Source organism: Schistocerca cancellata, chromosome 2 (genome assembly GCF_023864275.1).
Source record: "Schistocerca cancellata isolate TAMUIC-IGC-003103 chromosome 2, iqSchCanc2.1, whole genome shotgun sequence".
Taxonomy (NCBI): Eukaryota; Metazoa; Arthropoda; class Insecta; order Orthoptera; family Acrididae; genus Schistocerca; species Schistocerca cancellata.
This window is the reverse complement of record NC_064627.1, coordinates 127,331,900-127,353,116: the sequence shown is the minus strand read 5'-3', so window position 1 is coordinate 127,353,116 and position 21,217 is coordinate 127,331,900. Positions and strand designations below refer to the sequence as shown.

Below are 21,217 nucleotides of genomic sequence, written 5' to 3'. Positions count from 1 at the left end.
TTAATTTTACCGCTTTTGCTTTTAATTTCAACGAAGGTTGTTTTGTCTTTTCTCTATGCTGAGTCAGTCCTTCCGAAAATCATTTCCTTTTAGATTTATTCGCATTTTTCATGCAGGCACTTCGTCTTAGCTGCCCTGCACTTTCTATTTATTTCATTCCTAACTGACTTGTGTTTCTGTTTATCTGAATTTCTCCGATCATTTTCGTACTTCCTTCTTTCGTCGATCAACTGAAGTATTTCTTCTTTGCAATTACCTTCCTTGCACCTATGTTTTCCTTTCTAACTTTTGTGTCTGCCCTTTTTAGAGATGTCAGTTCTTCTTCAACTGAACCACAGCTGCAGTAGCTCCCATTTTAATTATAATAGTGGTACAAACCTTCAACAAGAAACTGTGCTCACTGATTCCAAAAAAGCGGCGCCGGTCACACCTGTGTACAAGAAGGCGAACAGAAGTGATCCAAAAAAAATTAGCCTGTTATCCCGTCATCCATCTTTTGCAGAACGTTAGAATGTAGTTGAGCTTAAACGTAATGAGGTATCCCGAACAGAATGACCCCTTCATGTCAGCCGGCATGGATTCTGAAGACAATGTCCATGTGAAACCCAACTTGAACTTCTTTTGCACGACAACCTGAACGCCATGCATCGAGACACTTAGGTCGACACAGTATTTCTTGACTTCTGAAAAGTGTTCTGGTTGTTCAACTGTTACGCTCAGCTGGTGCGCAAATTGGAACATCGATTTTTAGACGAGTTTAGTTTCTAATGTACGGCAAATAGCATCTTTTGATAATATTTTGGCGCAAATTTCTAGAAACGCATAGCAGGTCGCAATAGAACTGCGCATACAAGCAAAACTCTAGTGCAAATTAGTAATACGTAAAGTGTTGTTTAATGAAATATAATTACGTCGGTTGTATTCCTCTAACGTACGAAAATAAACGTAATTTTACGTCACTGGCCTGTTATTTCCGGTGTTCTAAACATGCGCACGTAATTCTGAACAGTATTATTATGTTCAGTTGAACCTGCCTCGTTTAATTTCCTCGGAAAGGTGGGAAATGTGGCTGTAGCTGGGTGCCGCTGACAGTGCGATGACCGTAAGCATGTGGTACATTGATAAACCGCCTCTGCTCCTCGGCAAAATGGCGGCCGGTTGTTGTTTTCGTGAATTTATCGCCGCTCGTGGTGACGTGGCCATGCCACCTAAAGCATGTTTCTCTTAATTTGTTGGTTACTGCTGTCGCCCTCTTACATGCTCGTTTTTCGTATGGTCCAGCCTCGCGAAATCAGACATTTCTAATTTTAATCCACGCCGCGTTTGTTCATGTTTTGTTCTTGCTGGGCAACATTTTGGGCAGAAAAATGAAGTGAGGCAACACTGCGCGCTTATTCTTTGATTAGCGACGTACTGAAAGAAGCTTAACGAATTCAAGTGACACATTAACCTGGCATTTTGCCTGACTTCTCACTATTCTGAAAAGAGAGAACAAAAGAAACACCTAAAATTGAAACTGTAAGTCGGAGTTAACAAAAACAGTAAAGCTAATGGACAGTCTTATGCAACTGTGACGAAATAATGCGTTTCTAGTGGAGTAAATTTGTGCATTATTGCTAAAATGAGAAAAAATATTTATGCCGTTAATTTCTTCTTCATTATTTACTTTTGAGTATACATCCGTATACTGTACCTTCTTCCTCAGCATGTAATAGTTACTCTTAACAAAGAATTTGAATTTATGAACAACTCCGCGGCTTTTGAGCAAAACAGTGTTTAAAAATATAAAACCCCATGAAAGTATTCCCATTTGATTAATGAAAATTTCCGCGGCCTTTGAACAAAACAGTGTAAAAAAATGTAAAACCTCATGAAAGTATTTCTACTAGAAGAAAGACTATTAAACAGAAATCACGAATAATGTGTCTAGAATCTAAATAACGAAGACAGGATTCATAACACAACTCCTCGCACCTTACACATTTAATGCAGTTTTTGTTTGGAGGATTAGTGTGTTTTTCGATACAGTCGCAAGTGAAACGTTTGTAGATTTTCTCTCTTTTTTTTTCTTTGATCAAAATCAATAAACCTGTTAGGTTTCTTTCTTTCTTCGATTCGACTTGCTTTTTGGATGAAGCTACAACCTGATTAAAAGAAGGGATCGCTTTATCGGGCACATTCTGAGAAATCGTCAGTTTGCCAATGGAAGGAAGCGTGGGAAGTAAGACTTACAGAAGGAGTCTAAGGCTCGAAGACAGTAACGAAGTTCAACTGTAGGTTACTGGAGTTACGCAAAAATGAAGAGACTTGGGCAAAACAGACTGGCATGGGGCGCTGCATAAGGTTAGTCTACGAATTGAAGATCCCTACAACAATAGTAATTCCATTACTGGTTTCCTTATTTACAGTACGGAATGTTAATTTTGTATGGATAGCAGGGAGGGACTATTAGTTTCGGGTCGCACCTATCGGCTACTGAGCTGTATCATATCACTTCGGACAGCAGGAAACCTTACGTTTCTTTGCTGGAGCTCAATTTTCTATCATCTAAAGTAGGGAAAATCGCATTTGTGGTTAAGTAAGTGCTTTTTTTTTTAACGACCGAAGATACCGTAATATTTTATAACTTAAGTCTAGTGTAATTTTCACCATGTTCCATATTTTTTCTAACAACATTATTAAACTATTTTATGGTGTCTTCAGTGAGGATCTTTATAAAAAATAAATAGGAACAGTGGCAAAACCCGCTGGGTGCGCTACGCCATATTACGCAGCACATGCTGCGAGATCTTCTTTCCATGTTGAGTGGCAGGCGGCAGCTCATCCCAACTTAAGTACAGCACGAGCGTTAAATATTTATTGGCGTATTTGATTATTTTTTCCACACTTTAGAGAAGCTTCTCAGGTAAACTTGAAACTGAAATCAATGTTGATGCCTATGTAAATTTAATCTTCAGGAAAATTGTGTTTATGCTTAATACATGAAAGAAAGGTTTTAAAAAATTGTTTTAATTATTGTTGTAGTATTGGTATATACCTCCATCAACAACAGACAATCAGCTTCAAAATGAATCGTTGTCCACTAAAATTCGATATCATGTCCTTGAGTTACATGGTATACAAACTGTCTAGTTCGGAAAATAACGCAAACTTTACCAAATTTTTATTCGGTAACTAATAAACATTTAAAACTTTAAGAAAGTTGTTTCCTTGAACAGTAATCGACAAATCCGGAAACTGTTAATGGTTCTTAAAAATGTGAGGTCAATTTTCCTATTTTAGGTCCGAAATGGAACAGCTCTATTTTGAACGCCAGCACCAGTTTTCCAGTTTCCAACGGAACGGGAACTATTCTCCAGCCTGGAGATACTGGCCTGGTCAATGTGATGGTCAATTAAAGTACCTACATTCTGCTTCTACTGGAAACTGATCGACCGCAAGTATTGTAGGCGAAAACAGTCTCCAGGAGCAGTTTTGGAACTTGCTAAATCGATGCTTATAGCCTTGCAAGGTTATGGTAGGGGGAATCGTGTGCCCTGTGGTTCTAAAAGTATTACATGTATAAAGTCGAGAGTGAATTATCCTAAGTGATAAATATAATTCTTTACGGGTTCTTCTGTGAAAGGGAGGGAATTAATGTCCACATCTACATCTACATTTATACTCCGCAAGCCACCCAACGGTGTGTGGCGGAGGCGTATGGTTCTCGGGAAGAACGACTGCCGGAAATCCTTCGTGCGCGCTCGAATCTCTCTAATTTTACATTTGTGATCTCCTCGGGAGGTATAAGTAGGGGGAAGCAATATATTCGATACCTCATCCAGAAACGCATCCTCTCGAAACCCAGTCAGCAAGCTACACCGCGATGCAGAGCGCCTCTCTTACAGAGTCTGCCACATGAGTTTGCTAAACATCTCCGTAACGCTATCACGCTTACCAAATAACTCTGTGACGAAACGCGCCGCTCTTCTTTGGATCTTCTCTATCTCCTCTGTCAACCCGACTTGGTACGGATCCCACACGGATGAGCAATACTGAAGTATAGGTCGAACGAGTGTTTTGTAAGCCACCTCCTTTGTCGATGAACTACATTTTCTAAGGACTCTATCAATCAATCTCAAACTGGCACCCGCCTTACCAACAATTAATTTTATATGATCATTCCACTTCAAATCGTTCCGTACGCATACTCCCAGATATTTTACAGAAGTAACTGCTACCAGTGTTTGTTCCGCTATCATATAATCATGTAATAAAGGATCCTTCTTCCTATATATTCGCAATGCATTACATTTGTCGATGTTAAGGGTCAGTTGCCACTCCCTGCACCAAGTGCCTATCCGCTGCAGATCTTCCTGCATTTCGCTACAATTTTCTAATCCTGCAACTTCTATGTATACTGTAGCATAATCCGCGAAAAGCCGCATGGAACTTCCGACACTATCTACTAGATCATTTATATATATTGTGAAAAGCAATGATCTCATGAGACTCTCCTGTGGCACGCCAGAGATCACTTTAACGTCCGTAGACGTCTCTCCATTGAGAACAACATGCTGTGTTCCGTTTGCTAAAAACTCTTCAATCCAGCCACACAGCTGGTCTGATATTCCGTAGGCTCTTACTTTGTTTATCAGGCGACAGTGCGGAACTGTATCGAACGCCTCCGGAAGTCAAGGAAAATGGCATCTACCTGGGATCCTGTATCTAATATTTTCTGGGTCTCATGAACAAATAAAGCGAGTTGGGTCTCACACGATCGCTGTTTCCGGAATCCATGTTGATTCCTACAGAGTAGATTCTGGGTTTCCAGAAGTGACATGATACGCAAGGAAAAAACATGTTCTAAACTTCTACAACAGATCGATGTCAGAGATATAGGCCTATAGTTTTGCGCATCTGCTCAATGACCCTTCTTGAAAACTGGAACTACCTGTGCTCTTTTCCAATCATTTGGAATCGTCCGTTCCTCTAGAGTCTTGCGATACACGGCTGTTAGAAGGTGGCAAGTTCTTTCGCGTACTCTGTGTAGAATCGAATTGGTATCCCGTCAGGTCCAGTGGACTTTCCTCTGTTGAGTGATTTCAGTTGCTTTTCTATTCCTTGAACACTTATTTCGGTGTCAGCCATTTTTTCGTTCGCGCGAGGATTTAGAGAAAGAACTTCAGTGCGGTCTTCCTCTGTGAAACAGCTTTGGAAAAAGGTGTTTAGTATTTCAGGTTTATGCGAGTCATCCTCTGTTTCAATGCCATTATCATCCCAGAGCGTCTGGATATGCTGTTTCGATCCACTTACTGATTTAACGTAAGACCAGAACTTCCTAGGATTTTCTGTCAAGTCGGTACATAGAATTTTACTTTCGAATTCACTGAACGCTTCACGCATAGCCCTCCTTACGCTAACTTTGACATCGTTTAGCTTCTGTTTGTCTGAGAGGTTTTGGCTACGTTTAAATTTGCAGTGAAGCTCTCTTTGTTGTTGAACCACGGTGGGGTTTTTCCGTCCCTCGCAGTTTTACACGGCACGTACCTGTCTAAAACGCATTTTACGATTTCGTTGAACTTTTTCCGGACACTCAACATTGTCAGTGTCGGAACAGAAATTTTCGTTTTGATCTGTTAGGTAGTCTGAAATCTGCCTCCGATTACTCTTGCTAAACAGATAAACCTTCCTCCCTTTTTTTATATTCAGAGATGCTGCAACGGCCTTATGATCACTGATTCCCTTTTCTGCGCTTACAGAGTCGAAAAGTTCGGGTCTGTTTGTTATCAGTAGGTCCAAGATGTTATCTCCACGAGTCGGTTCTCTGTTTAATTGCTCGAGGTAATTTTCGGATAGTGCACTCAGTATAATGTTACTCGATGCTCTGTCCCTACCACCCGTTCTAAACATCTGAGTGTTCCAGTCTATATCAATTGAAATCTCCACCTAAGACTATAACATGCTAAGGAAATTTATGTGAAATGTATTTCTAGATTTTCTCTCTGTTGTTCTGCCACTAATGCTGCTGAGTCGGGAGGTCGGTAAAAGGAGCCAATTATTGACCTAGCTCGGTTGTTGAGTATAACCTCCACCCATAATAATTCACAGAAACTATCCACTTCTATTTCACTACAGGATAAACTACTGCTAACAGCGACAAACACGGCACCACCGGTTGCATGCAATCTATCCTTTCTAAACACCGTCTGTGCCCTTGTAAAAATTTCGGCAAAATTTATCTCTGACTTCAGCCAGCTTTCCGTACCTACAACGATTCGGTGATTTCTATCAGCGCTTGAAGTTCAGGTACTTTACCAACGCAGCTTCGACAGTTTACAATTACCATACCGATTGCTGCTTGGTCCCCGCATGTCCTGACTTTGCCCCTCACTCTTTGAGGCTGTTGCCCTTTCTGTACTTGCCCGAGGCCATCTAACCTAAAAAAACCGCCCAGTCCACGCCACACAACCCCTCTTACCCGTGTAGCCGTCTGTTGTGTGAAGTGCACTTGAAAGATGCACAGTCTCAGAACATGGAGACACTAGCTAGCTGGAAGTAGTGTTTGCTAACAAAGAGGAGGGCTTTGGGTCCCCTTACAGAATGCAATAAACTCCATTTGTCTCGGTGCAGACTCGACGTGTTTTTGTGTGTGTTCCAGATCCCGCTTAAGATTGTTATCCAATTTTGCTTATCGAAGAGATAAAGGATATGGGAAAATAGCTTCCCTAATGTAAAGTTGAAATAAAAAGTAGATCGATCAAAATAAAGGAACTGTTTTAACGTGAATGTTATCTGTGGAGTGGGCAGTTCTGTTTACAGCTGGTGACATCGCAAAAAAGGAGCAAGAAAACCACACAGGTTCGAATTCCAGATGACATTAATGCAGTAAGGCGATAATTCAGGAGTGTCCAAAGAGATTTGATAGAAAACCGGCTAGTGCTCTTTAGTTACCTGATCAGAGTGTGCGTCGAATTTTTGCAACAGGACTTACGATTGCATCCGAATAAGATGGATATTTTCATCAATTGTCTGAGCGTGATGACAATCGTGTGACGTTATATGCAAACATTCTTGTAAATGTTCCTTGAGATGCCGTGGTTCTTCGCAGTGACGAAGCACATTTTCATTTTCAGTATACGTTAATCGTCAAAATTTCCGATATTTGGGTGGACAAAACACTAGTGAACTTCATGAAAACTCACTACGTGAAGACTACGTATTTGTATAGTGTTAGGTTGGAGGAGACGTGATAATCGATCCTTACCTTCTCGAAGAGAATGGTACCACTGTGACAGTAAACTATCAACGATACACTCACATGATAGCACTTTTTTTTACACCAAAGTTCAGTTTCTACAGACTGACAAAATTGTTTTAGCAGGACAAAGCCGCCGCTCGCACAACTCAGATTCCTTTCCTAGTGCTGAGAAAGGTATTTCCAGGACGGTTATTTGCTTCACGTGGCGATGTCTGCTGGCCACAACGATCACCGGACCATACAGTCTGCGACTTCTTCCGTGGGAGCATCTTAAGTCTGAAGTGTACAAACATCGGCCGAGTACTTAATGCAGTATTCAAAGAATTTGGTCTCATTCCTAAAGAAATGCTTGTTAAGGTGATGCAGAATTTCGGAAGTAGCTGACAACAATACCGGGTGATTCAAAAAGAAAGGACACATAACAATTGTTTAGCACGAACAACTATAAGAGAAAAAGATTGCCCATGTCACTGGCTAAAGAAAGGTTCAAAGTTTTGACACAGCTGCGCTATTGTTTGTATAACATGGTGAGTACATCACAAAAGAAATAACTTATGTGTTGGAATTTCCGCGAAGTCAATCCATTGTTCAAGTGCAACAGGCATTCCGCCGTCGATTCAACAAGAAGCCGCCTCTATACAAGCAAATTTACGTCTGGCTAACAAAATTCTTGGACGTTGGTTGCATACGCGAAGGTAAGACCACTCGTGAGTTAGACACGTCTGAAGAAAATTTCAAGCGTATCTGAGATGCGTTCACACCTCGTAAGTCCACAAGAGGGGCAGGCTAGGAACTTCCGCTTCCTCAAACAACGATGTGGCGTATTTTGGAACAAGGACGCCTGCTTATGAAGCCTTACAAGTTGCACTTACTACAGCAACTGCATCCCGGGGGTTAGAAAAGAAGGTACGAATTTTGCATTCCACTTCTCCTCGATATAACGGAGGACACTTGTTTTCGAACGACTCATCTTTTCGAACGAATCGGCGTTCCATCTATCGAGTAAAGTAAACAGCTACATTGTAAGGATTTGGGGGTCACAAAATCCCGACATCGTCGTGGAACATAACGAGACTCACCGAAACTGAATCACAATGTTTATGCTCCTTTCACTTCTGCGGAGAAAACTGCGACAGGAATGTTATACCTGGATATGCTGCAAAATTGGTTGTTTCCTCAGCTTCTTGAAGAGTCCAGTGATTTCATTTTAATGCATGACAGCGCGCTGCCTCACTTTCAAATGGTTCAAATGACTCCGTGCACTATGGGACTAAACATCTTAAACATCTGGGGTCATCAGTCCCCTAGATTTAGAACTATTTAAACCTAACTAACCTAAGGGCATCACACACATCCATGCCCGAAGCAGGATTCGAAACCTGCGAGCGTAGGAGCAGCGCGGTTCCGGACTGAAACGCCTAGAACCGCTAGGCCACAGCGGCCTTTGCCTCACTTTCTCCTTAAGGTGGGGCGTTATCTTAACAACACCGTCCCACAAAGTTGGATTGGAAGAGGTGGACAACAACATCTTGTTCATCGCTTTTGAGCTCCCAGGTCACCAGAACTCGCAGAGCTGAGAAACAGAGTTGATGAAGCTGTCGATTCAGGGACCTATTGATTCGTGTGTGGAAAGAAATGGACTATCGCTTCGATGTTTCTCGAGCAAAGAATGATGCTCTTGTTGAGTGTATCTACATCTACATAAATAATCCGCTAGCCACCTAGCGGTGTGTGGCGGAGAGCACAATTCGCGACAAAGTCATATTTACCCCCCCCCCCCCCCCCCCTCTGTTCCACTCGCGGATCGTGCGAGGGAGAAACGACTGTCTGAACGCCTCAGTACGAGCTCTAATTTCCGTTATCTTTGAATTGTGATTATTGCGCGATTTGCATGTTGGTGGTAATAATATATGCTATACATCCTCGGCGAAGATCGGATTTCGGAATTTAGTGAGCAGCCCCTTCCGTTTTGCGCGTCGTCTATCTGTAAGTGTGTCCCAATTCAAACATTCTATGAGATTTGTAACGCTCTCGCGATGGCTAAATGTATCAGTCGCGAATCTTGCCACTCGTCTTTCGACCTTCTCAATCTCTTGAATCAGACCCGACTGGTAAGGGTCCCATACAGACGAACAGTATTCTAAGACTGCACGAACTAACGTATTGTAAGCAATTTCCTTTGTTGAAGGACTGCATCGCTTCAGGAGTCTACCAATGAACCGCAACCTAGAGTTCGGCTTGCCTGTTACTTCTGTAATCTGATCGTTCCATTTGAGATCATTTCAAATAGTCACACCCAGATACTTGACGGATGTTACCGCTTCCAAAGACTGGGCATTTATTTTGTACTCGTACATCAATGGGAATTTTCGCCTTGTTGTACGCAGTAGGTTACATTTACTAATATTGAGAGATAACTGCCGGTCATTACATCACGCATTTTTTTTCTGCAAATCCTCATTGATTTGTTCACAACTTTCGTGTGATACTACTTTCCTGTAGACTACAGCATCATCGGCAAACAGTCTAATGCCGCTGTCAATACCATCGACCAAATTGTTTATGTAAATCGTAAAAAGCAGCGGACCTATTACGCTGCCCTGGTGCACACTGGAAGTTGTGAGTGTTTCTGCTGAAGTCACCCCATTCAGGACGACATACTGCTCTCTGTCTGTAGAGGGGAAGCGCACACGTTTTGGAGCAAGCGTGTATGGTATAGTGTCTTTGCGAACATAAAACTTTGAACCTTCCTCTATCTGTTTCTATCATTCATAGTTTGTCTGTAATAAACAATTGAAATCTATTCTTTCTTTCTGAATCACTCTGTACATTGTAGTGGACGACACCACTTGAATGACATATTGTCTACTATTAACCGGTTCTTACAGGGCATTGATTAGTGGTATAGAAGAAGTGACTACTTTAATTTTGTCTCTTAATTAGTGTGATGTTAGAAGTGTACAGAAATTTTACGGAGCCGTCGAAAAATGTTATTGAGGAATTCTATGGAGTTCTAAGTCACATGATTTTTCTCGCTCACTCATGAAAGCCTGCTTTACACGAACGTCTTACACGTCAAAATTGACTACATGTTGTGCGTGCGCGCCATCTATTCAAGTGTAAATCAGTGGGCTACCACATCAATCAGCTGAATTTGCAGGGTGTAGAGTTCTACAATTGTTGAGTATGTTGCAGACTGTGCACGCACAAGAACAGGAGACTGTGGCTTCGAACGCAAACATGGAAAGTTAACCTATATCCGCAAGATCATTCCAATTACAGTAACTGGTTTGGTTTCTTCTTAATCTTTTTTTTTCCTTTGTTTTCGTGACACACTGCAAAGATTGCAGGAGCGTCTGGTATTCTTTCTAGAATGTTCTCCCACAATAAAGACAAAATACTTCAAAGCAAAAATGTATCGATATTAATGTATTACAATACCGACGAAGAAAAACATTATATTAGGCACAGACAACGACGGAAATAGATGGACATTTTTTAATGAAAACAGTTACAATGGTGTAAAGTTTGGAATTATTTAATAATAGAAACAATGTTCGATGTTATTTGACACTGAGAAAAAAAAAACAAGATACAAGGTGAATCTGAAAAATTCAATGAATGGTCTCAGGAAATAAAAGAAGCAAGTGGTACAAACAACCTACCTTCATTGGTCTGCAAAGAAACCACCATGTTTATGACTAAATGACAGTGTACAACATGGAGTGGTTCAAATGGCTCTAAGCACTATGGGACTTAGACTTAGTACTACTTAAACCTAATTAACCTAAGGATATCACACACAGCCATGCCCGATTCAGGATTCGAACCCGCGACCGTAGCAGCAGCGCGGTTCCGGGCTGAAGGGCCTAAAACCGCTCGGCCACAGCGGTCGGCTCAACATGGAGTGGCACAATGTTTGATGTGCGTAGGTGATTTGAAAACGGTATTTAAACTGCCGGAAACAATTCTCTTTACATATGTTTAATGCGCTGGATCTACATTCGCAAGCCACCTAACGGTGTGTAGTGGATGGTACTTACGGTACCACTAACTGATTCCCCCTTCCCTGTTCCATTTGCGAATGCAATACTCAAGTATAGGTCGAACGAGTGTTTTGTAAGCCACCTCCTTTGTTGATGGACTACATTTTCTAAGGACTCTCCCAATGAATCTCAACCTAGTACCCGCCTTACCAACAATTAATTCCACTTCAAATCGTTCCGCACGCATACTCCCAGATATTTTACAGAAGTAACTGCTACCAGTGTTTGTTCCGCTATCATATAATCATACAATAAAGGATCCTTCTTTCTATGTATTCCCAATACATTACATTTGTCTATGTTAAGGGTCAGTTGCCACTCCCTGCACCAAGTGCCTATCCGCTGCAGATCTTCCTGCATTTCGCTACAATTTTCTAATGCTGCAACTTCTCTGTATACTACAGCATCATCCGCGAAAAGCCGCATGGAACTTCCGACACTATCTACTAGGTCATTTATATATATTGTGAAAAGCAATGGTCCCATAACACTTCCCTGTGGCACGCCAGAGGTTACTTTAATGTCTGTACATGCAAAGAAGAAACTTGTTAGTTTCTATTTAGCATTGCCCACCAGTCATTCAAATGGGCGACGATTCGTTCGTCGTAATCATAACACACAACACTTGCCTTTTAATGTCTGTCACTGGAGATTGCTGAGCATATCTGTAACGCTCTAGAACGAACTAAAGGATCCCGGGACGAAACGCACCGCTCTTCGTTAGATCTTCTCTATCTGTTCTATCAGCCGTATCTGGTAAGGATCCCATATTGATGGACAACATTCAAGAATCATTCGAGTAAGCGCCTTATAACTTGGTAATTCGCGGCGGGCATTTCAGCGTGTCTACAAACAGTGATGTAATACACGCGGCGACGAAACACGATGTCTGAATTGTGGTCGGAAAAAGATCCTGAGAGAGTGAAACCGGAGACGCCTTTCACGCCTTGTGAGTCAAAATCGATTTCAATCCGACACGAATTGCTGCAGGCAGTAAACGGAGGTCCACCCCAAACTGTTTGCGAGATTACATTGTGAGGGGAACAACATGTAATTAACATTTCGACTCGGCCACTTCGCAAGAGGCCATTGATAACGCAGGCACATAAAGACAACAGCAAAGTTCATTCAACTAAACACTCCTTCACCACCAAGCGAGGTAGCGCAGTGGTAAACACACTGGACTCGCATTCGGGAGGGCGACTGTTCAAACACGCATCTACACTACTGGCCATCACAATTGCTACACCACGAAGATGACGTGCTACAGACGCGAAATTTAGCCGACAGGATATTGCTGTGACATGCAAATGATTAGCTTTTCAGAGCATTCACACAAGGTTGCCGTCGGTGGCGACACCTACAACGTGCTGACAGGAGGAGAGTTTCCAACCGATTTCTCATACACAAACAGCAGTTGACCGGCGTTGCCTGGTGAAACGTTGTTGTGATGCCTCGTGTAGGAGGACACATGCGTACCATCACGTTTCCAAGTTTGATAAAGGTCGGATTGTAGCCTATCGCGATTGCGGTTTATCGTATCGCGACATTGCTGATCGCGTTGGTCGAGATCCAATGACTGTTAGCAGAATATGGAATCGGTGGGTTCAGGAGGGTAATACGGAACGCCGTGCTGGATCCCAACGGCCTCGTACACTAGCAGTCGAGATGACAGGCATCTTATCCGCATGGCTGTAACGGATCGTGCAGCCACGTCTCGATCCCTAACTCAACAGATGGGGACGTTTGCAAGACAACAACCATCTGCACGAACAGTTCGACGACGTTTGCAGCAGCATGGACTATCAGCTCGGAGGCCATGGCTGCGGTTACCCTTGACGCTGCATCACAGACAGGAGCGCCTGCGATGGTGTACCCAACGACGAGCCTGGATGCATAAATGGCAAATCGTCATTTTTTCGGATGAATCCAAGTTCTGTTTACAGCATCATGATGGTCGCATCCGTGTTTGGCGACATCGCTGTGAAAGCACATTGGAAGCGTGTATTCGTCATCGCCATACTGGCGTATCACCCAGCGTAATGGTATGGGGTGCCATTGGTTACACGTCTCGGTCACCTCTTGCTCGCACTGACGGCGCTTTGAACAATGGACGTTACATTTCAGATGTATTACGACCCGTGGCTCTACCCTTCATTCGATCTGTGCGAAACCCTACATTTCAGCAGGATAATGCACGACCGCATGTTGCAAGTCCTGTTCGGGTCTTTCTGGATACAGAAAATGTTCGACTGCTGCCCTGGCCAGCACATTCTCCAAATCTCTCACTCATTGAAAACATCTGGTCAATGGTGGCCGAGCAATTGGCTCGTCACAATACGCCAGTCACTACTCTTGATGAACTGTGGTATCGTGTTGAAGCTGCATGGGCAGCTGTACCTGTACACGCCATCCAAGCTGTTTGACTCAATGCCAGGCGTATCAAGGCCGTTATTACGGCCGGAGGTGGTTGTTCTGGGTACTGATTTCTCAGGATCTATGCATTCAAATTGCGTGAAAATGTAATCACATGTCAGTTCTAGTATAATATATTTGTCCAATGAACACCCGTTTATCGTCTGCATTTCTTCTTGGTGTAGCAATTTTAATGGCCAGTAGTGTATTATCATGATCGTTTCTTCCTATGTAAGCTGGCGTCGGCAAAATATTTTCGCATACGAAGGAGAACGTTTGTGATTGAAATTTCGTGAGAAGATTCCGCCGCAACGAAAAACGTCTATGTTTTAATTATGTCCACCTCAAATCCTGTATCATGCCAGTGACAGTCTCTCCCGTATTTTGCGATAATACAAAACGTGTTGCTCTGCTTTGAACTTTCTCGATGTACTCCGTCAATCATATCTGGTAAGGATCCCAGACTGCCCAGCAGTACTGCAAAAGAGGAGGACAAGCGTAATGCAGACAGTCTCTTTAGTAGATCTGTTGCATTTTCTAAGTGTTCTGCCAATAAAATGCACTCTTTGGTTTGTGTTCTTTCCGATTTAAGTTGTTCGTAGCTGTAATTCCTAGGTATTTAGTTGAATTTACCGCTTAGATTTGACTGATTCATCTCGTAACTGAAGTATAACGGATTCCGTTTAACACTCATGTGGCTGACCTCACACTTTTTGTTATTTAGGGTCAGTTGCCAATTTTCGCATCATACATGTATCCTTTCTAAATCGTTTTGGAATTTTTCTTGATCTTCTGATGACTTTACAGATGATAGACGACAGCATCACTGCAAACAATCTAACAATCTAAGACGGCTGCTTATATTGTCCAACTACCCAGATTTAGGTTTTCCGTGATTTCCCTAAATCGTGTAAGGTGGCTATAATTTCGCACCTTACAAGCACCCATCCACATACTTTGCCGTAATCTACAAACACAAGTAGGTATCATGTGATATGTCGCGTCCCGGCACAGCCGCACTATACCAGAACGAAGTAAGTGCGAACTCCGTAGCGCAATCGGGACGTTAACGACAATGGGTTAGTTACAAATTGCTGTCAACCTTTATATAGGAGATGAGAGGGAAAGAATCTCCTTGGTTTTAAGCAAATAAGTTTCCTGAAAATAGTTTATATAATTGCAATAGGCAGAAAAAATTGGTTAGTTTCTATCAAGTTTATCCTCACATATACTTATGTGATGTGTTGGACCGTAAACCCCTTAGTAAGATTCAATATATTTATTCGGACTTGCTACAGCAAAGCTAATTGCCAGTACATATAAGAAACAAGTACAAAGCAATCACTTGTTCTTGGTTAGCACTGAAATCTCTCGAAGTAATTGAGACAAAGACTGGCAGCCTCTGTTCAACACTTTTCCAATGAAACTCTAAAAATCCTACTTGACTTGCAGTTCCTGAGTGTCCACCAGAGTCTATCACCGTCTTCTCGTAGTTGAAGTCTTTATCAGCTGTATCGGCTGCCATGGGCCTACTCGGCCCCGCTGGCGTCTCACTGAGGAATCTCCAAACTGCCGGCACTGGCTCTGAATCTGCATCTGAATCTGCCTCTAGCTATTCCCCTGCCTGGCCTTTTATTTCGTTTCTCATGTACTTGGGTGCACACGAGTTAATTTGTTTCACAACACCCTTTCATTTCTAAGTGATCGGATTGCACAAGAATGCCTATGGTTCCACACGACACTCTGGTTTCAAATTGGTCAGCTTGCGCAAGAATGCCTTCGGTTCCACACGACACTTTCGTTTCTAGCTGCACTCAATTTGGTTCCACACGAGTCTTTTCCGCACGTGACTGACACTCTGTCTTGCTGTATTATCGCCCTGGTGTTTGCGTTTTCCATTGCGCAAGTTTGCTTCATACTGCTTCCTCTGGCAGGAAGTCACACACTAAGTTATTTGATCAACAAGCCATACTTGGCAGCCTCCGCCGCTTATCGTGTCCCTACGTCCTGGTGGACTGTTTCTTAATTTTGGCTGGCTGTTTGCTTATGAGGCCTGGACTCTTATTATGGTGACAAATGCAACAATAAAAATTAAAATTTTCTACGGTCACAGCAGGTTGTACATCGTATATATGAATATACACTCCTGGAAATGGAAAAAAGAACACATTGACACCGGTGTGTCAGACCCACCATACTTGCTCCGGACACTGCGAGAGGGCTGTACAAGCAATGATCACACGCAAGGCACAGCGGACACACCAGGAACCGCGGTGTTGGCCGTCGAATGGCGCTAGCTGCGCAGCATTTGTGCACCGCCGCCGTCAGTGTCAGCCAGTTTGCCGTGGCATACGGAGCTCCATCGCAGTCTTTAACACTGGTAGCATGCCGCGACAGCGTGGACGTGAACCGTATGTGCAGTTGACGGACTTTGAGCGAGGGCGTATAGTGGGCATGCGGGAGGCCGGGTGGACGTACCGCCGAATTGCTCAACAAGTGGGGCGTGAGGTCTCCACAGTACATCGATGTTGTCACCAGTGGCCGGCGGAAGGTGCACGTGCCCGTCGATCTGGGACCGGACCGCAGCGACGCACGGATGCACGCCAAGACCGTAGGATCCTACGCAGTGCCGTAGGGGACCGCACCGCCACTTCCCAGCAAATTAGGGACACTGTTGCTCCTGGGGTATCGGCGAGGACCGTTCGCAACCGTCTCCATGAAGCTGGGCTACGGTCCCGCACACCGTTAGGCCGTCTTCCGCTCACGCCCCAACATCGTGCAGCCCGCCTCCAGTGGTGTCGCGACAGGCGTGAATGGAGGGACGAATGGAGACGTGTCGTCTTCAGCGATGAGAGTCGCTTCTGCCTTGGTGCCAATGATGGTCGTATGCGTGTTTGGCGCCGTGCAGGTGAGCGCCACAATCAGGACTGCATACGACCGAGGCACACAGGGCCAACACCCGGCATCATGGTGTGGGGAGCGATCTCCTACACTGGCCGGACACCACTGGTGATCGTCGAGGGGACACTGAATAGTGCACGGTACATCCAAACCGTCATCGAACCCATCGTTCTACCATTCCTAGACCGGCAAGGGAACTTGCTGTTCCAACAGGACAATGCACGTCCGCATGTATCCCGTGCCACCCAACGTGCTCTAGAAGTTGTAAGTCAACTACCCTGGCCAGCAAGATCTCCGGATCTGTCCCCCATTGAGCATGTTTGGGACTGGATGAAGCGTCGTCTCACGCGGTCTGCACGTCCAGCACGAACGCTGGTCCAACTGAGGCGCCAGGTGGAAATGGCATGGCAAGCCCTTCCACAGGACTACATCCAGCATCTCTACGATCGTCTCCATGGGAGAATAGCAGCCTGCATTGCTGCGAAAGGTGGATATACACTGTACTAGTGCCGACATTGTGCATGCTCTGTTGCCTGTGTCTATGTGCCTGTGGTTCCGTCAGTGTGATCATGTGATGTATCTGACCCCAGGAATGTGTCAATAAAGTTTCCCCTTCCTGGGACAATGAATTCACGGTGTTCTTATTTCAATTTCCAGGAGTGTATAAAGGAGACTGACATTGTCACGTACGCCTTGTAAATAATTGTTAACGCTTATTGCATGAAAGGTGACGGAGTGTCTTTATTATCATACTAGTAGAAGCTGCGAGCGACAGTGGAAATGAAACGGCAGGCGGAACTCAAGCCGTGGGTGGAAGGCCACGCAGGTGTGTTGGGCCTGCTTAAACAGGTGTAGTAGCAAGACGGGCGTCGTGGCACCTGAGCTCTGGAGCGCAATAGGGTGACGGCCGGACGCTTTTGTAGTAGGGCCGGAAGGGTAACCGGATAATACTTCCGTACTCTGCAAATCTTGAACGCAGGTGAGAGGAACGAAGAAGCGGCACCTCGGAAACCACGCAGGCTGGGTTATTTCTAAGGATTTTTACTCAGAAGCGTACCATTTTACGAGTGTAGGTTTTTCCTCGCAAACTTTCCGCGCTGGACGACAAAAGACTAAAATATGGTTGGTCGGCGTTCGGAAGAATCTGTAGAGAGGGAGAATATTCCGTGGTTTCGGGAATGTGATTCGTTTTCGGAATTACGATGGTTGGGAGCTGAGCCTTGCTGGGAGACCAGCGGTGGAGAGACAGGGTGTTCCGTTGTGAGCGCCCGTGTGTGACGGTCGCTCGATATCAGCTTTGTTGGTACAGACGGACTTGCTGTCTTTGCTCTCAGGAGAGTTTATTGTTAGAACATTTAGGCACTGTACTATTGCGAACCTATACGATTCTGGACTTCAACTCCGGATTGGAAGCCGCTGTTGAGTATGCAGCGTTCAGTAAGTGAGAGCACTTCCTCTGTCTATACTTACGGTGAGACGTTATCTGAACTCCGTCCTTGTGACTGGGAGTTCGCGTTTCTCGTCTGTAGAACACAGAGAGGAAAAGAGAGTATTAGTGTATATTAGTCAAACACCCGCCAGGGTAGCTGAGAGCGCTAACGCGCGCTTCCTGGACTCGGGTAGGCGCGCCGGCCCCGGATCGAATCCGCCCGGCGGATTAAGGACGAGGGCCGGTGTGCCGGCCAGCCTGGATGTGGTTTTTAGGAGGTTTTCCACATCCCGCTAGGTCAATACTGGGCTGGTCCCCACGTTCCGCCTCAGTTACACGCATCGCAGACATTTGAAACACGTCCGCACTATTTCACAATTTACACTAGACGGAGACAGTTGGGGTACACTGACTGCGTCCTGGGAGGTACAGGGTGGCGGCAGGAAGGGCATCCGGCCATCCATATCGAATATATTGTTTCCTCCTAATTATACCTCCCGAGGAGATCACGAATGTAAAATTAGAGAGATTCGAGCGCGCACAGAGGCTTTCCGGCAGTCGTTCTTCCCGCGAACCATACGCGACTGGAATAGAAAAGGGAGGTAATGACAGTCGCACGTAAAGTGCCCTCCGCCACACACCGTTGGGTGGCTTGCGGAGTATTAATGTAGATGTAGAACATTGCCAAATCCGTTGTAACAGCGCCGACCCTGCGATCGCTGCGGGACTATGGCGTAAGCGAAAGAAAGTGTATATTAGAGAACCGCCTTCTGCCATCCTAGTGTTTGAAAGAGTTTATTTGTGGCTGGAGTTCTTCCATCGTCTCAGACGAGTACAAGAACCATCACTTCGACCACTGGACGCAATACATACGGTGATAATGCAAACTGCTTCGGCTTATTAGGGCTATAAAAGCTAAACAGCTGTGATCACGTTAGTTTATTTCTACTGAGGTTCCACACCACCGTAGATTATCTTTGAAAGTAGTGTCTTCTAGTGTTTGGTACGTAGGTGATGGCAGTCGTCTCGCGTTATTGAAATTAGATCAAATTATTAGCCAGTGGCTTAACCTGGATGAGATGTACTTGCGCATCCTTGTGGACCCACTTCCTGACCAAATCCAAGCTTTAATGATTTTTCTCTAGGGCTGACCAGGTTTGTCTGGTCGCTTACCTTAATTAACGAGTGTGGATCTCGGACTCGGTGACTTTCACTTTTCAGCTCCTGTCGCCCCCACGGATTCGAAACTGATACGCATCAACTCGACGTCGATATCGCTGAACCTGCGCTCGTGGGAGGACGGCGGGTGCCCCATCACGTCCGTGGTGGTGGAGTACAAGGCGCGGCGCGAGCCGGCGTGGACGCTGGTGTCGAACAACGCGCAGGTGGCGCCCAGCGGCGGGGGCGGAGACCTGCCCGTGCTGGACCTGAGCGCCGGCACCGCCTACCTGCTGCGCGTCACGGCGCACAACAGCGCCGGCTCCACCGTCGCCACCTACGCGTTCGCCACGCTCACTCACGCCGGCGGTAAGCCATCTCACGGCTCGCTCGTCACAAGTAGCTTTGCTGTCCTGACGATTACGTGGGGAGGGGTAAACTTGTGTATATACCCATAATGACAATTGTTTTTCAACGTTGCATGTCTCTAATAGGAAACAAAAAGTGTCAGTGGGAGATAGCCCTGGATTAAACTACACTCCTGGAAATTGAAATAAGAACACCGTGAATTCATTGTCCCAGGAAGGGGAAACTTTATTGACACATTCCTGGGGTCAGATACATCACATGATCACACTGACAGAACCACAGGCACATAGACACAGCCAACAGAGCATGCACAATGTCGGCACTAGTACAGTGTATATCCACCTTTCGCAGCAATGCAGGCTGCTATTCTCCCATGGAGACGATCGTAGAGATGCTGGACGTAGTCCTGTGGAACGGCTTGCCATGCCGTTTCCACCTGGCGCCTCAGTTGGACCAGCGTTCGTGCTGGACGTGCAGACCGCGTGAGACGACGCTTCATCCAGTCCCAAACATGCTCAATGGGGGACAGATCCGGAGATCTTGCTGGCCAGGGTAGTTGACTTACACCTTCTAGAGCACGTTGGGTGGCACGGGATACATGCGGACGTGCATTGTCCTGTTGGAACAGCAAGTTCCCTTGCCGGTCTAGGAATGGTAGAACGATGGGTTCGATGACGGTTTGGATGTACCGTGCACTATTCAGTGTCCCCTCGACGATCACCAGTGGTGTACGGCCAGTGTAGGAGATCGCTCCCCACACCATGATGCCGGGTGTTGGCCCTGTGTGCCTCGGTCGTATGCAGTCCTGATTATGGCGCTCACCTGCACGGCGCCAAACACGCATACGACCATCATTGGCACCAAGGCAGAAGCGACTCTCATCGCTGAAGACGACACGTCTCCATTCGTCCCTCCATTCACGCCTGTCGCGACACCACTGGAGGCGGGCTGCACGATGTTGGGGCGTGAGCGGAAGACGGCCTAACGGTGTGCGGGACCGTAGCCCAGCTTCATGGAGACGGTTGCGAATGGTCCTCGCCGATACCCCAGGAGCAACAGTGTCCCTAATTTGCTGGGAAGTGGCGGTGCGGTCCCCTACGGCACTGCGTAGGATCCTACGGTCTTGGCGTGCATCCGTGCGTCGCTGCGGTCCGGTCCCAGGTCGACGGGCACGTGCACCTTCCGCCGACCACTGGCGACAACATCGATGTACTGTGGAGACCTCACGCCCCACGTGTTGAGCAATTCGGCGGTACGTCCACCCGGCCTCCCGCATGCCCACTATACGCCCTCGCTCAAAGTCCGTCAACTGCACATACGGTTCACGTCCACGCTGTCGCGGCATGCTACCAGTGTTAAAGACTGCGATGGAGCTCCGTATGCCACGGCAAACTGGCTGACACTGACGGCGGCGGTGCACAAATGCTGCGCAGCTAGCGCCATTCGACGGCGAACACCGCGGTTCCTGGTGTGTCCGCTGTGCCGTGCGTGTGATCATTGCTTGTACAGCCCTCTCGCAGTGTCCGGAGCAAGTATGGTGGGTCTGACACACCGGTGTCAATGTGTTCTTTTTTCCATTTCCAGGAGTGTATCTTGCATCATTCAGTTGGGCACTGTCACATTTTAAATATATACATAGACGATTTATCAGGCAGAACC

The 21,217-nt window shown here is 45.5% G+C and overlaps 1 protein-coding gene across 1 annotated transcript in view; it reads left to right on the top strand.

The window, feature by feature from the left end:
* The window catches only part of LOC126151703 (Down syndrome cell adhesion molecule-like protein 1 homolog), a 193,027-nt gene that overhangs the window by 150,219 nt on the left and 21,591 nt on the right, over positions 1–21,217 (top strand). Inside the window, exon 12 of the mRNA XM_049915962.1 lies at positions 19,253–19,558. Coding sequence (XP_049771919.1) covers positions 19,253–19,558 — 306 coding nt within the window. The remainder of the gene's footprint in view (positions 1–19,252; positions 19,559–21,217) is intronic.